The sequence below is a fragment of the Camelus bactrianus genome, chromosome 11, assembly GCF_048773025.1.
Source record: "Camelus bactrianus isolate YW-2024 breed Bactrian camel chromosome 11, ASM4877302v1, whole genome shotgun sequence".
Classification (NCBI taxonomy): domain Eukaryota; kingdom Metazoa; phylum Chordata; class Mammalia; order Artiodactyla; family Camelidae; genus Camelus; species Camelus bactrianus.
Window position 1 is genome coordinate 46,779,035 of NC_133549.1, and position 17,851 is coordinate 46,796,885.

Here is a 17,851-nt window from a genome sequence, read left to right on the forward strand (position 1 = left end):
CTGTTCTTTTGAACTGTTAGCCAATAGTCTTGCTGAGAAAAAGCCGAACAGCCCTGAACTGAAGCAGAAACCTGGAAGCCTGGTCCCCAGAAGCCGCCGGCAAGGCTGCTTTCCCAGTCCCCGCCCTAATTACCCGGCAGGAGCAACCCCGCTCGTTTGAGACGTTCTCTGTAATTTGGGTCTCATTGTTCCGGCCCCTCTTCAAAGGAACGTCAAAAGCTGTTAGTACAAAGAGGAGTTTGGAGTGGAAAACCCAACGGGGTAGGGTGAGGGGGAAACGGGTGCCACCCCCGGGGTGCGGATGCTTCCCGGCTGTTGGAAATAGCGGGGGTAGTCGGTGAGCGGTTCACCTTCGGTAACACGAGCCCCCTGGCCCACAGCTTGCTGACCGAAGCGGATGCGGGTCACACGGAATTCACGGATGAAGTGTATCAGAACGAGAGTCGCTACCCTGGCGGCGAGTGGAAGCCAGCAGAGGACACCTACACAGACGCGGTGAGCACCCGCTCCCCGGATAAGTCCTGATGCATGAGCTTTGTGAAAGCATCTGTGAGTCCACCAACGCCAAGGCAGGCTTCCCTGTCTCTTCTGCTCCATCCCCTGTTCCGAACAGCCCTCATTTATAACTCAAACCCCCAAAGTGCACTGGTGATTATTTCCTAGAGAAAAGAGACTGGGTCTGTTTAACTAGATGATGTACTTGGGAAAGTCTGGTAAATTGTGCAATTTTTTGCTATAAATATTTATTTACTATTTAACTTATTTTAAAAATCATAACATCGAATGCTTCTGTCTTTAGAATGTTCAAACAGCATAAAAGGAAATGAAAACTAATTCTTCTCCCTGATCCATATCCCACCCCCTAGAGATAACCATTGATAACAGTCTTCTGTTCATATACAAATATTTAATTTTTTTCCTCACCTAAAGAGAATTGTGTTGTTACGCCCTTCATTGTTGTTTTTGTTTTTGTTTTTGTTTTTTTAAGAACGGTGATAAAGCAGCATCACCTGGCGAGCTCACATGCCCTCCAGGTTGGGAATGGGAAGATGACGCGTGGGTCTATGACATTAATCGTGCAGTGGATGAGAGAGGTAACATTTTAGATCTGTTACCTGACCGGGGGCTCTGCAGCAAGGCCTTGGTTAAATAGTTTCCTTGGGAGGGAGGAGTCTCACCCCTTTTGGTCTAAGACAGCCAGGTGCATGGTGTTGTTACCTGTGGCTATTCAGATGCACAATCTGAAAGACGAGCAAGTGCTTGGACAAGTGCAGGGTGGGGGGCCACCAAGAGTGAAAGATACAAGGTAACAGGGTACCAGGTGGCTGGGCTTTGAGATGCTGGGGACCCCAGATGAGAATTTGGGAAGGAATTGGAGTTTGGATTTTCTCTAAAAACCAAACCAGACCCTCCCTGGAAACATCCCACTCAGGGGCCTCGTAGCTCAGAAAGAACTGCAAAATGCCTTAAAAGTCATCCTGTTCAGCAATAATGCAGACTACTGACACAGCTTCTGGTGATGGTATTGTTTATTCTTTTCTATGAATAATAATCTGAAGTTAAATGAGCTATAACATTTAGAATTATTGAAAAAGAAAATTTGATTTTTTAATTTCTTATAAGAGGGAGTAGGACACAGAAAGAACTAGCAATGATAAAGATTTCGATTGGATTATAAATTCCTTGATGATCTCAGTGTACACCTGGCCTTATAATAATAAACATTGAGTACAAACTGTATGTTAATCATGGTCCTAGTGCTTTGCATGCATGATTTTGATTAATTCTTTTTAAGAGGGTTTATTTTACCTTTATGCTGGGAAAATCGAGCTATAAGCAGGTTTATTAACTTGCAAGAAACTTTATAAATAATAAACGAGCAGCAGGTGGTGGTGCTGGGATTTGAACCCAGGCTATTGACTATATATTCTTCATCACTGTCCTCATCTGCCCCTTATATCGTGCTTGATTCTTAGATGCACTCAATTACCACGAATGACTAGAAGTAGAAACATGAAGGAGAGAACCCATGGCCACAAAGGAAGCTTTTTAAAGAGGGATCCAGGGGACTTGGACTGTATTCAGTTTGGCTGATTCAGTCACAACAGAAGAGAATGTTGGAGGGCGAAGAGTGATGGAGGGTTTCCTGGAACTTTATTTGGCAGCCTGGCAAATGCATCTCTTTTTGATAACCATTCACAAACTCTATTCCAGGCTGGGAGTATGGAATTACCATTCCTCCTGATAATAAGCCCAAATCCTGGGTCGCAGCGGAGAAAATGTATCATACTCACAGACGGCGAAGGCTGGTCCGAAAACGCAAGAAAGACTTAACACAAACCACTTCAAGTACTGCAAGGGTAAGAGGGGCGATGGGAGGCAGCTGGGCTGGGGCTCTGACTTCCAGGCCACACAGAACCGCGGTTAACCCGGCTCTTTCTACAGCAACCATTTGCCAATCAAGGGCCCGATGCTTTGCTCAAGGGTTCTCAAAGCATACACCCACCCCAGACCTACTGATTTAGGAACTCTGGGGGTGGAGCCCAGCAATCTGGGTTTCAACAAATAAGTCTTCAGGTGATTCTGAAGTGGGCTAAATAATGTGGCCCACTCAAGAGGCGGTAATAGAAACTATTTTCGTAGCAGAATGTAGTTAGTGGCAAGAGCTCAGGACTGGGAATAAGACACCTAAGGATTCAATTCCTGGCTTCATTTCCTTTCTCATCTGCAATCATGTATCTAATTAGGGTATTACAGGCATAAATGGAATAATAAGAAATTAAGTGGAACAATAATACAGTAACAATGAGTGGCATGTTTTGTGTGCCTTCTGTCGTGGTAGGTACTGAATATGCATCATCTACAACCCACAAATTTGCATTTTATCTCATTTTACAGATAAGGCTCACAGAGGTTAAATAGATTTGCTCTAGGCCACGTGTCTAGTACGTGATAGAGTATTTGCCCAGGCTAAACCTATTCCAAATAGGAACTCGTTCTGTTCCACAAAGTGCTTGACTCATTGTGGATGCGAGGAAGTGACTTTATTTTAGACAGTGAGCTTCTAAGTTCTTCTGTGGTTCCGAAGATAGAAACCATAGTCATCTTTGCATCCTTCTCGCTAGCTCAGGAACTTGTTCCTAATCAGTAATGAAGTGGAACAAATGAGATGATGAAAGAATATTTTTTCAATCACCCCTATCCTGATGGGGTCAGAAGTTTCTCGAGGCACTTGACTCCCTCCTTTTACGTGAGAGCACCAGCATGAAGTGGAAAGAACACTAAGTCACCAGTCAGAAGACTGGAAACGTGGTCCAGTTCTACCAAAAAGTATTGTTGAGACTTTGATCATGGTCCCTAACCTGCCTCACTCCTGGCTGCGTGAAGTATTTCAGTGCCAACTAGTAACACTGCAAGAGGGTCAATTACAAGATTGTGCTGGACTTGGATTTTGTTTATTCAGTTAAAAAAAACAGTGCCTACAATGATAATAACCTACATGGAGCTCTTATTCCTGAAATCATAAATATTCAATATTATTTTACATCTACTAAATCTAGTCATACTTTTAAGATACCGACATAAAATGTCTACCACTAATGTGGTCAGCTACATGAGGGCAAGGACTCTGTCTTTTTCTTCACGGCTTCCTCCGCTCTTAACCTAATCCCTGTCACATAGTAGGCACTCGTATTTCTTGAATGAATTGAATAAAACATTGAAAACCGAGATCATTTATATATAAACAGTTTTCAGATAAAAAGTAATATACTCATTCAATAGTCGTTATTACAGAAATAATACAGCCTGATTTATCATCTGACTATTAGTCATAGAAGCTATTAGCTGAGACAAGGCATTTAAACCCTGGCGAGGGTGGTATTTTTTCCCTTTCATGTAGAAAATGGAGATGACAATGTTTCCCAGACTGTATTGCAATAGCAATGGTCTTATGAGCAAATGAAGTGAGAGAAGAGACAGCAGTTTGGAAAAGAATCCGTTTACTTTACCCTCCTCCCCCACCCACTGCCAAGTCTGAATAAGGTGCCCGCCTGGTGGTACAGGCGCCGTCTTGGCAACATCTCGTTTCACTTGAATTGCCTGCTCATCTCTCTGTATCCCTGCAGTCCCTCAGCTCTTCAAGGGCAGGAGGCATGTGTGTTTTGTTCTCTGTTGTATCCCTGGCTCTTAGCACAGTGCCTGGAACAGAGCAGATTTTCAGTACGTATTTGTTGATTGATCAGATAATCTGCTTTATCAATATAGGGCATGTTGTTATTATGATTAGTATCATTAAATGTTTCATTTCTGTTTCAGGCCGTGGAAGAATATGAAGACAGGGAGGGCTGGGAATATGCCTCTTTAATTGGCTGGAAATTTCACTGGAAACAGCGTAGTTCAGATACCTTTCGCCGCAGACGCTGGAGGAGGAAAATGGCACCTTCAGAAACACACGGTGCAGCTGCCATCTTTAAACTTGAAGGCGCCCTTGTAAGTAACACGTAGCCAAGCTGAATATTGGCATAGGGAACATAGGAGTGTTGGATATGACACCATTGACTCTGTAGGGGTCCGTCCAGTACTGCAAGGCCACACGTAATTTGGGAAAAGCCACGCATCCTAGGAGCTCAATAATTCTCATAGAATGAACAGACCTTTAGCATACGAAGGGTTCTAAGAAGTCTGTCTGCAGACACACCTGTTTAATGCTGTTTCATCTAGCATTTTCCAAATATATCTGTTCCAAAACCTTTGCTGTAGGTGACATCTGTTAACATCCCAGGTACAGGTTCTTGGGCTCATATTTGGAAACTACAACTGTTTAACAAACCAAGAAAGTTAAATATACAGACGTGAGGGGGAGGAGAACAGAAGGATGGCTACACAATTAGAGAACGATTCATATGGAAGTACAGTAAAAAGGCAGAGTGAAAAAAAGCAGAGAGGCGGCAAGGTTGAGTAAGAGAGCGGAGGTGATGGGGTTAGAACAGTGCGGCGGTCGGGGATCATTTCCAAACACAAGCTATTTTTATATTTCTACACACTGACCCTTCTCTGTCCTCCTCCCACTGTTCTTCCCCTTTCTCCTCCCTTCCTTATAATCCTCACATTTTTTCTTTCAGGAGCAGGGTTTGGTAAACCTGGCCTTGAGGCAGAAAGGCTGGTTTCAACCTCCTGCTCTGTCTCTGTCCAGCTAAGTGACCATGGGGACGTCACTTTCTGTCTTGGGCTTTATTCACCTTTAAAAATGGAGTGATTAAATGAAGAAAATCTCTTTTAAAAGCAACCATTCCGTTTGTTTGCAGTTCTTGCCTCTTTGTTTTTCCGTCATTGTTCATTGGTTTTTCTGCCTCTTTAGGGCGCAGACACTACGGAGGATGGAGATGAAAAGAGTGTAGAAAAACAGAAGCACAGCGCCACCACTGTGTTTGGAGCAAACACTCCCATTGTTTCCTGTAATTTTGACAGTAAGTATTAACCATGTGTTAGTGAATTTCACTTCTACAACTTTCATCTCCAGAGAACTCATCAAATCACCAAATATGATAAAAATCACTTTATGCAAATGTGACTTTAATTTTCTTTGCTTGACGGAGATGATTTTTAAAAGTACAGTTTTAAGAAATATATTTGGGGTGGCGGGTGGTCAGACCATTGATTTTAACACGATTGGTTTGGTTAGTACTCATTCCCTCTGTTAAGCTCACCCAAAAGATGGTTTTAATTGGGAAAAAAAGTACGAAAAGGTAAGGTTGGTTTTAATGATAACCTTCAGGAATTTGGGGATGAGGCAGACCTACTCTGTAATAATGATAGCAAATATTCATGTAGGTCTTTGCGTGTGCCAGGCACTATATATATGCTAACTCATTTAAGCCTTTTAACGACCCTAGAAGGTAGGTACTGTTACTGTTCTTAGTTTTACAGGTGAGGAAACCAAGGTGCAGAAAGATTAAAGAACTTAACCAAGATCTTAACAGCTTGTAAGCAGTAAAGAGATTTGAACTCAGGTAGTCTGGTTCCTAGAACCTGTGTAGTGAATCACGATGCTCTATTGCCTCTCAAATCGTGTGTTAATGGGACGGGGAGGGGTGGCAATGTAATGGAGAGGGTTGTATATGCATTCATGTAATAAAGATAAGGAGTAAAAAGTCTTTGAAATATCAAAAAATGTTTAGCAGATTAACTGCTTCCTTGACCTGGTGTATAGAAAGTCCAATTTCTATAACTCCTGGAGACCCAGTGTCATTTTAAAGGTCAGCCATGACAAGCAGTACCCTAAATCCAGGTAGTTTAGACCAGGAGTATGTTCTCCTGATTGACACACTTGCATTGAGCTTACTTTAGAATTGTTTTAAAAGTTTCATTTTGCAGGAAGCAGATTTACTTTGGGAAGACACATCATCACCATGATGTGTGCTCTTTACTGTGGGGAAATAGATTTGGGTGACTCACTCATGTGAAACATACATTATCTCCAAATAGAAAAATAGCAGTTTACAGTGTTGTGTTTCTTGGAAGTGACCTCCATCCCGTCCCTTTCAGGGGTCTACATTTACCATCTGCGCTGCTATATCTATCAAGCCAGAAACCTCATGGCTCTGGACAAGGATAGCTTTTCAGGTAAAGGAAAAAAAAAAATCTCCATCTCACATGTTATGACGCAGTGGGCTAGCTTGATTCTGCTTTTCATCAGGTTGTTCCTTTTAGTTATTTCTAACAACAACAACTACTTTGCATACTGAGATTAGTTTGATATGCACGAAGTTGCATGAATTGCTCAGTCACTGGATCGTCACTGAGTATGTCGAGCACAGAGGCTGAGGGCTGGAGACGACATGTGGTCTATTCATACTAATAATCATCGATTGATTAAGTTATAAATACACCGAAATGAAAAGCAATTTCTGCTCTCTTTATACCAGTAGCTCTGGTTTTAAGCTCTGGGCTCTTGGGTTGATGGGTAAGTTAAGACCTCTCTGTACTTTTGGTCACTCTCCTAAGTTGACAGAGAGATCACAATGTCACCCACTCCCCTGCAAACCGGAGGCAGTTTGGAGTCCGTCTCGCCCTCCTCTGCTGCCTGCTCCCCTGATTACCAGCACCGTCAAACTATGAGGCCTCATCACCCCTCACACTGATACTCCAGCCGGCCTTGTTGCCTTTAGACTGGTTCTAGGAGGGCAGTTGTGGGCGCCTGCTGCTGGGAGGTTTGTGCTGTTGCTGGTGGGACCATGAGTAGTTCTGGGCTACCTGGGCTGTTTGGGGAGCTATCTGCTGCAGACCTGAAGGCCAGCAGAGCTTCCTGGGCCTTCCATGGAGACAGCTCCAAGAGCATTTGCCTGACGCTGTGACAAGATCACATCAATTGTGAGGTGTGTCCCGAGCACTAACATTAACCAACATTTGTGAACGGTTTCCTTTGTTGACAAGTTAAAGCAGATTCAAGCTTATTTCTGTAATACGTATCTCCAAGTTTTTGAAGGTATTTTTGAATATTCAAATATTCACCACCAGGGGGCACTCAATCATTGAAAGTCAAATTTAACTTCATGACTAAAGTTGCATAAAACTCTAAGCACATTCCTTGCAATTTGAGATGTAAGATATGTCATCAGGGCAAAAGCAAGGAATCCCATTCATAGGACGCTGCAGAGCTCAAAGCCAAGCACTTTTTTGGCTTATGTGGAAACTTCAAGTTAGACATTAGGCTATTGCCCAGATAGGTCAGCTCCCAAGCAATTGCAAAAAGGGTGAAATTATTTAGCATGTAGGAGAGATGGATTACTTCTTTTTTTTCTTATCTTTTTCCAGCTGTATTGAGGTTTAGTTGACAAATAAAGTTGTAATATATTTAAAGTGTACAGTGTGATCATTTGATACACGTACACATTGTGAAAGGATTCCTACAATTGAGTGAACACATTTGTCTCACATGTTTACCTGTTTTGTGTGCATGTGCAAGCGAGAACACTTGAGCTCTACTCTCTTAGCAAATTTCAGTTACACACTGTTAGCTATAGTCACCAGGTTATACATTAGGTCCACAGGCCTCATTCATCTTATAGATGAAATTTATACTCTTTTACTAACTTTTTTCCATTTCCCCTGCCTCCAGCCCCTGGCACCACCATTGTACTCCCCCTTTCTGTGAGTTTGATTTGTTTTTTTGTTTGTTTTTGATTCCATATATAAGTGATACCATATAGGATTTGTCTTTCTCCGATGTATTTCACTTAGTATAATGTCCTCCAAGTTCACCCATGTTGTTACAAATGGCAGGACTTCCTTCTTTTCTTAGGCTGAATTATGTTTCATTGTGTGTGTGTATATATAGATATATTTTTCTCTATCTGTTCACCCATAGGTTGCCTGTCATTTCATTGATAATCTCCTTTGCTGTGCAGAACCTTTTTAATTTGATGTGGTCCTGCTTGTTTATTTTTGCTTTTGTTGCCTTTGCTCTTGGTGTCAAATTCAAAAAATCATTGCCAAGACCACTGTCAAGGAGCTTACACCCTCTGTTCCTTCCAGGAGTCTTACGATTTCAGACTTAAGCCATGGCTGCACTATTATTCTCTTTTTCTGTTTTAGATCCATATGCTCACATCTCCTTCCTTCATCGGAGTAAGACCACTGAGATCATCCACTCAACTCTCAATCCCACTTGGGACCAAACGATTATATTTGATGAAATTGAAATTTATGGGGAACCCCAAACAGTCCTACAGAACCCACCCAAGGTTACCATCGAACTTTTTGACAATGACCAAGTGGTAGGTGATTTAGAATTTCTAAAATGGCTTGCGGGATGATGGAAGTTTATAGGGATGTTTGTCGGGGGATTTAAGGATTGCTTGTTTCTCTAGGGCAAAGATGAATTTTTAGGGCGAAGCATGTGCTCTCCTCTGGTGAAACTAAACTCAGAAATGGATGTCACACCCAAACTTCTCTGGTACCCAGTAATGAATGGAGACAAGACCTGTGGGGAAGTCCTTGTAACTGCGGAGCTGATTCTAAGGCACAAGGTACTTACTGAGTTCTCACTCAGTAAATTTATTTTTATTCAGAGTAGCTGCTTAAAGACTGGTTAACAACTCCAGGCACTGTTTACTTGAATTAAAGGGAGGCACGGACATTTCTATGTTTGTTTTGCAGGATGGCTCCAACCTTCCCATTCTCCCCTCGCAGAGGGCACCGAATCTGTACATGGTTCCCCAGGGCATCAGGCCTGTGGTTCAGCTCACTGCTATTGAGGTAGGTGCTCTCTGTTTCATTGATCAAATCAAATGGACATGGCTCTGGGACTGGAATCTTTCATGTAAGAAATGGAACCTTGTTGCATATTCTCTTGCTGTCTCCAACTTCCTGTAGAATTTGTCCAGAAAATTGAAATATTCATGGGAAGAGAAGGCTTGTGGAGACAGTAAGAACAAGTTAGTCCCTGGCTGATACAAATTACTGTGTACAGAATAGATAAATAACAAGGCCCTGTGGTTATAGCATGGGGAACTGTCATCCATGGCTTGTAGTAACCTGTAATGAAAAAGAGTATGTATGTATATGTGTAACCAGATCACCACACTGTACACCAGGAACTAATACAACACTGTAAATCAACTATACTTCAATTATAAAAATTTTTTAAATAAATTTAAAAAAAAGTCAATCCCAACATTCCTAAGGGAATCTAGAATTCTCTCTTACTGGGAGCCAGTGGACTTCTGAGTTTCCCGGGCCAACTGGGGAACCAGGAGAGAGGAGACAGACTCGGGACAGCATGTCTGCTTGTGCAGAGGAGAGGGTGCCCGAGAGGGAGGTGGAGATGGAGACAGGGAAGGGGAGGGTGGGAACTGGTGCTGTGTCGGACAGCCAGAGCAGACACGGGCCAGTGGAGCTGGACGGACGGTGTCTGGCCCACTGTTGAGGCCTCCTCCTTTCCAGTTAAGCAGCTGTTATCTGAAGATGTCTGTTCTCAGGCTGTCTGGCTAAGACTGAGGCAGATGGCGTTAAACAGCAGCTAGTAGTTTTGAATGCTTGCGTGTCAGACAGTGTGCTGAGAAGTTTACACGTGATCCATAGAATAGCCCTCTGACAGGTGATGCTCCCAGTCCTGTTTGCAGAGGAGGCAGAGAGGTTACTGGCTTGCCCGAGTTCTCAGAGCTGTGATGTGCACAGCCAGGATTTGGTCCCTGCACTCGTACCTGCCCTGCCTTTTAGCGGTTCAGGTACGAGAAGGAAAGGGGCAAAAATGCTTTCTCTGTACGACCTGCAGGCTTCTGAGGGTGACATGCTCAGAGAGCTTGGGCAAATCTGCACACTCAGGCTTAAGGAATTTAGCAGTGCTTCAGAAAGAATTGCTCCTTTTGAATAGTATTTGTAATCCGCGGGGCTTCCTTCCCTTCTCTATACACCGTGTTCTTAGATCCTGGCTTGGGGCTTAAGGAATATGAAGAACTACCAGATGGCTTCCATCACATCCCCCAGTCTCATTGTGGAGTGCGGAGGGGAGAGGGTAGAATCCGTGGTGATCAAAAACCTTAAGAAGACGCCCAACTTTCCAAGTTCTGTTCTCTTCATGAAAGTGGTAAAGTATCAAGACTCTGGGATCATCCGTGTGTGTTGAATAGCTGGGCTGTACTTGAAAAATGAATATATACAAATCACATGCATATGTTATACATATTTAGAAAGTCTGACAACAAATAGAGAAACCCCGCCTTGTAGTCAGCTTGTCTGTGACGTTTTGCCCTTAGATTCTCGTACTGTAGTGATAGTTTCTCAAAGCTTCAAACCACCCTAGTGACACAGAAATATCTGTGAGCAATACTAATATATTTCTCCATAGAACTTTCCATCCATTCAGCTCTCTATAACCGGCTCTGGTCAATCCCCTGAGAGCAGAATATTAACCCTCAGTTGTGCCCCTGCAGGTGTACATGGACCAGAACCCTCCAGATAGTGATTGGCAGTCTGGGGAGGGGGCAGTTGTGGAGTGATGGGGTGATGGGGCCAGATCCTAACAGCCTGCACCCCGCCTCCCAGTGCCCCTGTGATGGCGCCCACTTAGGTCCATTGAAGTCACCCTCTGATTATTAGAAATGTGACAGCCTCAGATCCAGTTCACAGTCCCCATCTGAGATCATAGATGAGCACCAACTGGATGCTCTGAGCCAGAATCCCAAAATGACCCCTGGGCCACTCCACCCATCCTTGTCCACTTTTCAGCCTCTTCCCACCTCCCAACTCCTAGTCTGGAATCTAGCCTCAGTCAGCAGAGGTAAGGAAAGCCACTCGGTCTACCCCAGCAAGGACAGAGGTGGAAATCACCCGAACCACACATCAGGCAGGCCCGAGGCCAGCCCAGAATCCCCCAATCAGACAATGTCACCAAGGCCACCACCTTCCATGTGGAGGAACCAGGAGGCATCAAGGGAGAATGCGCATCCCATTTTGGCACAGAACTTCCAGGGCTCAAAGACTCCCAAGCCACAGTTATTTCCTTTGCAGGGTCATTTTTATCTTGATGCTTTCTGAATTTTAACATTCTAATTAAATGCTGACTTCACGCCCTGTTATAGAGCAGAGCCAGGTACTAAGGTACAATTCTAAGTGCTTCACATCTGTTAATTCAGCAGCCCTCCTATGACTGAGGAGATCACTGGGACATGGAAAAGTTCCCTAAGATCGTGCCACTGTCAGTGGCAGGGCCAGGATTGGATCCCTGGCCCAGCGCTCAGGGCCCTTGAGCACCAGGCTGTTTGTCACCGAACTGCTTACTGTGGGTCCCCTGGGCTCTACCAAATGGGCAGAAAGAACCTGGGCTGGTCCCTCTGGGGGGAGTCCATTGGCAAAGCCACCCTTGTCAGGTCACAGAGAAGTGACACCCACCTCTGTGACCCCCAGTTCTTGCCCAAGGAGGGGTTGTACATGCCTCCCCTGGTGATCAAGGTCATCGACCACCGGCAGTTTGGACGCAAGCCTGTCGTGGGCCAGTGCACCATCGACCGCCTGGACCGCTTTCGTTGCGACCCTTATGCTGGAAAGGAGGATATTGTGCCCCAGCTGAAAGGTAAATAACATCCTGGGACTTTTCCTGTTGGTCTGACTTAGTCTTTACAAACGTCTCAAGGTAAGTACTCATCGTCCGGGTTTTGCATATGAGGACACGGTGTGATATGCAGTGCGTGTGTAACTTTCCCAAGTTAATACGGTTTATAAGTAGCAGAGCCACCCTTGAATTGTGTCCTCGTTTGGGGGGACCCAGCACTCATGCTCTTACCTTTGAATTATCCTGCCCCTGGTTGAACGTGAGACTTCTCTTTTGTGTTGTCCAGCAGGGAAGACAGACAAGGCAGTGGGTGATTGTGATTGTGGTTTGGTGTGATAAATATTTTGATGGGGAAAGACAGAGGCCTGTCCGTGAGCAATGAGGGAGCGGGGCATTTTTATTTTAAATTGCTTTCTATCTGTTGTTCCACCTCATTAATGTACCACAACGTTGTTGTGATATCATTTGAAAGGTATGATTTCATTGTTATCCATCGAGGCAAAACTAGCACCTACTTACTGAGTTTAAATGCCTTGTTTCAGGCCACTTAATAAGTAAATGATCGAGCAGGACGTAATACCTACCTTAGAGTTCTAGACTCAAAAATGACTAATGAGTAGCATTTTGCTCTTATTTATTCAGTAATTACTTGTTTTGTAGCTTACCATGTGCCAGGGACTGTGTTCAGGGCTGGGGACTGGGTCTATTCGGTGAACAAGATAGCAGGGCCCCTAGGCTCATGAGAGACTAGACCTCGTGGAGAACAGACCATCAGCGGATCATTAATAGCCTCAAGACTGAAACATGTCTCTGTTTGAGCACCTGGGCTGCTAACCAGTTCTACTTAATCTTCCATAAGGCTTGGTCTTGCTTCTGCAGAGCCTCTGAAACTCATCTGTTCTGGAGGTCTGAGCATCCTATATCCCTGATTTAGAGAAGTAAAAAAAAATCCAGTCACACTTGAGCAAAACCCTACAGGTGTTTATCCACGAGTTTCCCACGCAGAGCATTTTGTGCTGAATTGATGATGCCTAAAACAGTAACATTTTTATAACAGTAAGCATGAATGTAACTGCAGGCATTCTCTTATTTGGGGTTACTTAAGGAAGAGAAGCCGTTTTCCTACTGTCTTTCCTACTGCTTTCAGGAGTGAAAGTTCTTTGATACAAATATGGAAAATTATTAGGAAGGTACAAATGCTACAGATTTTCTCTGGCCCCAGAATTGCTTGTGTGGACCTATTGGTGTCTATTGGTCAGGGGGAGGCAGAGGTCTCCTGGTTGGTGATTCTGTGGAGTTAATGTGAAGTGTGATGAGGTCTTCAGAGAGCCCCTGGAGAGGAAAATCCTTAAGAGTTTGGGGAGCTCAGTATTCCCAGACTGGCATCTATTATATTCGATCAAGCTGGTCCTTTCTTCAAACCAAATTGAACTAAGAGTTGGGAGTGTGCTCTGTTGGCCAAGTATTGGAAGCACACAGTCACTTTCCCCCAAGGTTCTGTTTACACGCGGGTGGTAAAGCTGCTAATAGAAGAAGGAACTTGCGAGCAGCTATGTTCCAGCATCCTGCTCTCCTGGCTGTGCCGTTGTTCTGTGTTGCCGCAGTCATCAGGAGTTGGGGGACCGCTGATAGACTTGGGAGGGGAGTGCTGCGTGGATGTACAACGACCTAGCAACAGCGCAGCAACTGGCGTATCCTAGATGCTCAGTACATGTCTGTCTCCACTTGCCCAGGGTTCCCCTAATCATTTCTCTGACATTTATTGAGGACCCACTTTGCTCTGGGCTGTGGTATGATGGTTAAAACACAAACTTTGGGGTCAGACAGACCTAGGTTACTTATTTCCACTTGCTATTAATTACCCAACCAGGAGCAAATTACTTGCTGCCTCTTGGCCTCAGTTTGTTTTTTCATCTTTATAATGGGGATAATGGCGCATATGCACATACTCTACAGGATTATTGAGGGATTAGATGAGACCATATGTGTAAGTAAAGGGTTCAGCCCACTGCCTGGCACATGGTCGGTACCTAAAAAAAATGTGTCTTCCTTCCTTTATATTCTGTATATCAATTGCCCAGGTGGGTTACACAGAAAGTTCTTTTGGCTTGCTGGAATTTATTCTGTGTGTTCTGGCCTCTTGCTCGATGTCTGGCTGCCTGCTGCCTTCTTCCGCAAACAGTGGCTGCACCTCTCAGCCCACCCCGCCCCAGGCTGAGGCTTTGGTACCCGCTTCAGCTGAACCAAACCTGGCAGGCCCCTGGGGCTGTTCCTGAGCTCTTGCTCTTACCCTAAAATCCAGAGCCACAAATATCCTGGGCTTTAAGCCAGAACGTGTGCCTTTTCCCTCTGCATACACTGTGAGAACCAAGGCTGAACGAGCCATTGCAACTTCCACCCTGAAATGTACAGCCATTCACCTGGCTTGGCTTCGCTGTGTCTTGGAACAGATTCCTTGAAAAGGAGGCTCTTTCAGTGTAGCTTCCCCCCGACCCCGACCTCACTCCTGTATCCTCTACAGACATGAATTGACACAATTCTGTTTTTCTGTGCTACCTTTGCATAGGTGCTGGGCTAATTGTCTAGGATAAAAGGAAAACATGGGCCGTACAGCCCCCTAAAAATGTCTGAAACCATATCACATTTTGGGAAAAGTGATAAACTGCTGGGTTATTTTTCTACCTTTGGGTGTGGTCTTCTCCATTCCTTAAGTCTCATCCCAGAGCAAACTCTACCATCCACTCTGTGGCTGTCTAACTTGAACTTCGAGTAGCATGTTCACCACTGTATTTTTGTAAGTGTCTTAGATTATGAAATTGTTTGTCTTGCAGCCTCCTTTCTGTCCACCGCGCCCTGCCGGGACGTCATTATCGAAATAGAAGACACCAAACCATTACTGGCTTCAAAGGTAGGCTTCAGAACTGACCATTGGATGATGTCAGTTTTATCTTACAGGTGTCTAAGCATTGGGGATGAATTCAGTCAAACCACTGGGGGAATTCACTGCAATTAAAATAATCAAACCAACTTACCATGGTTAAGAACCTGAATCTTGCGTTCTTTAGTAGCTATGATGACAATGTGTGGACTAATGTCCTCTACCCTTAGTCACTCAGGATACTTAAAATAATATCCAGGTCCATGCCCCACCCTCCAGGAGGGAGGGGGACCTAGACATCAGCATATTTAAAAAAATTTTTTTTGGAAGGGGGTAGGTAATTGGATTTTTTTTCTTAAAACTTATTTTTCTTTTTCAGTTTTCTTAGGTAGAATTATTACAGTTTGACTGCACATATACATTATATCGCATGTCAATACATATAGGGATTTATTTATTTTTAGTGGAGGTACTGGGGATTGAATCCAGGACCTCATGCATACTAAGCATGCACTCTACCACTGAGCTACACCCTCCCCACTGACATCAGCGTATTTTAAATCTAGTGATTCTAATGTGCAGGCAGGTCTGAGAACCACCAGTGTGGACAGTGTTAGTGGGTATCATTTGCAAGAAAGAGAAATTTCAGGAGCAAATACACAGCATTGCAACATTCAGTGCAAGGGTGCATGTAACACACTCGTGTTTTTTCCTACATGGAACAGAAGTGTCATGGATTTTCAGTGACTCTATTTGTCAGTGTATGAGATATCCCTGATTTTACATTCACTGTGGTTTCAAAGTCAAGAAATTGGTGGAAATGCTCACTCAGGACCATATTTTAAAACCATTCTAGCCAATTTGACAAGAAGGAAAGGGGAAAAAAGAGTTCTCAGCCCAGAATAAAGAAAACATCAGCTATCTCTCTGTTTCTGTTGGCATTCATGATAGGCTTTCACAGCATGTTCTAATGTGCAAACTGGCCGAAAAGTGCACATGATTGCACTTTAATGTGTTACGTCCATAAACAGTGCCTTAAAAAAAAATCCACTCTCTTCCCATTGCATTAAACTCACTAACAAGTGGACCATATTAACTGTGGTCTCCACAGCCAGCACTGTGTAGCAGTGTGTTTGATTCTGTTCCTGGAGAATCCTCCACAGGCAGAAATGATAAATACCAAATTTGCAAAACCACTATGTTCACTTTAAACACAACCCCAAATAGTCCTAATAAAACAGTAGTAGCCTGGGGAGAAGTGAAGTACCATAGACTTAAGATCCTGTATGTGCATTTTCACAACTCTGGAAAAAGGCAGTTTCAGACCCTGTTCTGTAATCTGCCTCCAGCTCTCCTACCTCCCATGGTCAATCAGTTCTCTGTGCCCTCCACATTTCACATCTTGCATCTCACATCTCTCTGTAGCCCTAGGTATGGGAGAGCAAGAAGAATAAAGCCAGTCCACGCCCCATCCTCATTGATATCGTAACAGTAGTTACCAGATAAGGCTTCTTTCAACACAGTGTGAAAGCTCAGTTTACAGCTTATAGAATTTAAGTTGCAGCCTAGCAGGATTGAGGACGCTATTATCAGTCATTCCCAAGTACTATGAATGACTTTAATCCACTGTTCTCCTAACACCCAGCCCCCTAGCAGAGGTACAGTGTGTTGATAAGAAAGGCGATTTAGAATCTCCTCTAAAAAACTGATTCCCCACTCACCAGCACTCAGTCTTCTCTGCATGGTCCTGACCTGCCCTCCATGAGCCAGAGAAACAGGACTGCTTTGGGGGTGTCCCCTCCGAGTGGACATGGAAGACCACAGTTAAAAAAAAAAACGGATTCCACCTGACTCATCCGGGAAGACAGCACACATCTAAGTAAAGTCAAATGAGCAGACGTTTAGTTTTGGAAGAGCCAGTAACAAGCTTGCTGATGTCATGGATTCCATGTTCATATAATCTACATACACACATGTGACACACATGCATGTGTGCTATGCGTGTGTTACATGTACATGTGATGTATGTATGATGAACACCTATCACCACTAACTCAATTCAAGCCTTTTGCGTGGATCCGTTGAGGGGGTGGGTCAAACCGTGCTGTTGAGGGGCGCTGGAGGCTGTGGCTTCGGGCGACAGTCTCGAGCTCACACCGTGACCCTGTGGTGATGAGGGGAGCTCTTAACAGATGGGCTCAGCACCACCACACGTGAAGTGGGCAATAAGTACTGACTGGGGGCAAATTGCTAAGTGCTAGCTGGGTAACATGGACATCCTTCATGGCTGTTTCAACAATTGCCTTCCAATTCCAGTGCTTAAGCAGTGTGTCAGCAGCGCTCAGCAAAATGGCTTCTCCAACAACAGTGCATGTATGTATGATAAGAACATGCATGGGACTGCGGGGACCTCGGGCTAAAGACTTGCATTCTCCTCTCAGATCCTGTCTAGATTTTGGAGTGAAAGGTGATCTTTAAACAAATGTGATTACTTTAAGCCTCCAGGGAGAATCTTCTGTGCCATGTGGATGTAATAAAGCAAGTTGCTTCCGCTACTTCCGTTCCTTTTCCGCATGAACTAATGAGCAAGTGGACGTGAACAAATTCTCCCACATTAATCCTAAATTTTAACACCGGCAATCTGTTTTGAATAATGCTTTTTTTTAAAAAATCGTGAGCTATTCTTGCCTTTGAAATGATTTCAAATACCTGAAAATAGATGCGAATAAACAGACTCTAAAAATCTGTATTCAGGAACCATTCAGAGTGTGAAAGCACTTTGGGCATAAAATTCCCTCTCTCCAAAATCTTGATTCAGCTGTGATGATTTTACCTTTAAGCCTGCTGTGGTGTGCATCTAATAGAATTGTTACGTCTATCTGTCTCTCTGCCTTTCTTGGCATGTCTGTGTGCTGAATAAA

At 44.0% G+C, this 17,851-nt stretch overlaps 1 protein-coding gene and 1 non-coding gene across 6 annotated transcripts in view; both read left to right on the forward strand.

Moving 5' to 3' along the window:
* MYOF (myoferlin) overlaps positions 1-17,851 on the forward strand; it is a 148,169-nt gene that overhangs the window by 95,146 nt on the left and 35,172 nt on the right. For 3 of the 5 annotated variants that reach the window (XR_012510200.1, XM_074373942.1, XM_074373945.1), the window contains 13 exons: positions 381-495; positions 989-1,094; positions 2,215-2,360; positions 4,318-4,491; positions 5,360-5,468; positions 6,547-6,624; positions 8,596-8,777; positions 8,871-9,029; positions 9,160-9,258; positions 10,427-10,588; positions 11,908-12,073; positions 14,884-14,960; positions 17,247-17,303. Coding sequence is in view for 4 of the 5 variants with exons in the window: in XM_074373942.1 (XP_074230043.1) it covers positions 381-495; positions 989-1,094; positions 2,215-2,360; positions 4,318-4,491; positions 5,360-5,468; positions 6,547-6,624; positions 8,596-8,777; positions 8,871-9,029; positions 9,160-9,258; positions 10,427-10,588; positions 11,908-12,073; positions 14,884-14,960; positions 17,247-17,303 (1,630 nt within the window). In the remaining variant the exon portion in view is untranslated. The remainder of the gene's footprint in view (positions 1-380; positions 496-988; positions 1,095-2,214; positions 2,361-4,317; positions 4,492-5,359; positions 5,469-6,546; positions 6,625-8,595; positions 8,778-8,870; positions 9,030-9,159; positions 9,259-10,426; positions 10,589-11,907; positions 12,074-14,883; positions 14,961-17,246; positions 17,304-17,851) is intronic. The other 2 variants (XM_074373943.1, XM_074373944.1) reach the window with 1 other exon arrangement.
* Positions 16,644-16,766, forward strand: LOC123613170 (small Cajal body-specific RNA 23). The gene has a single exon (XR_006720518.1).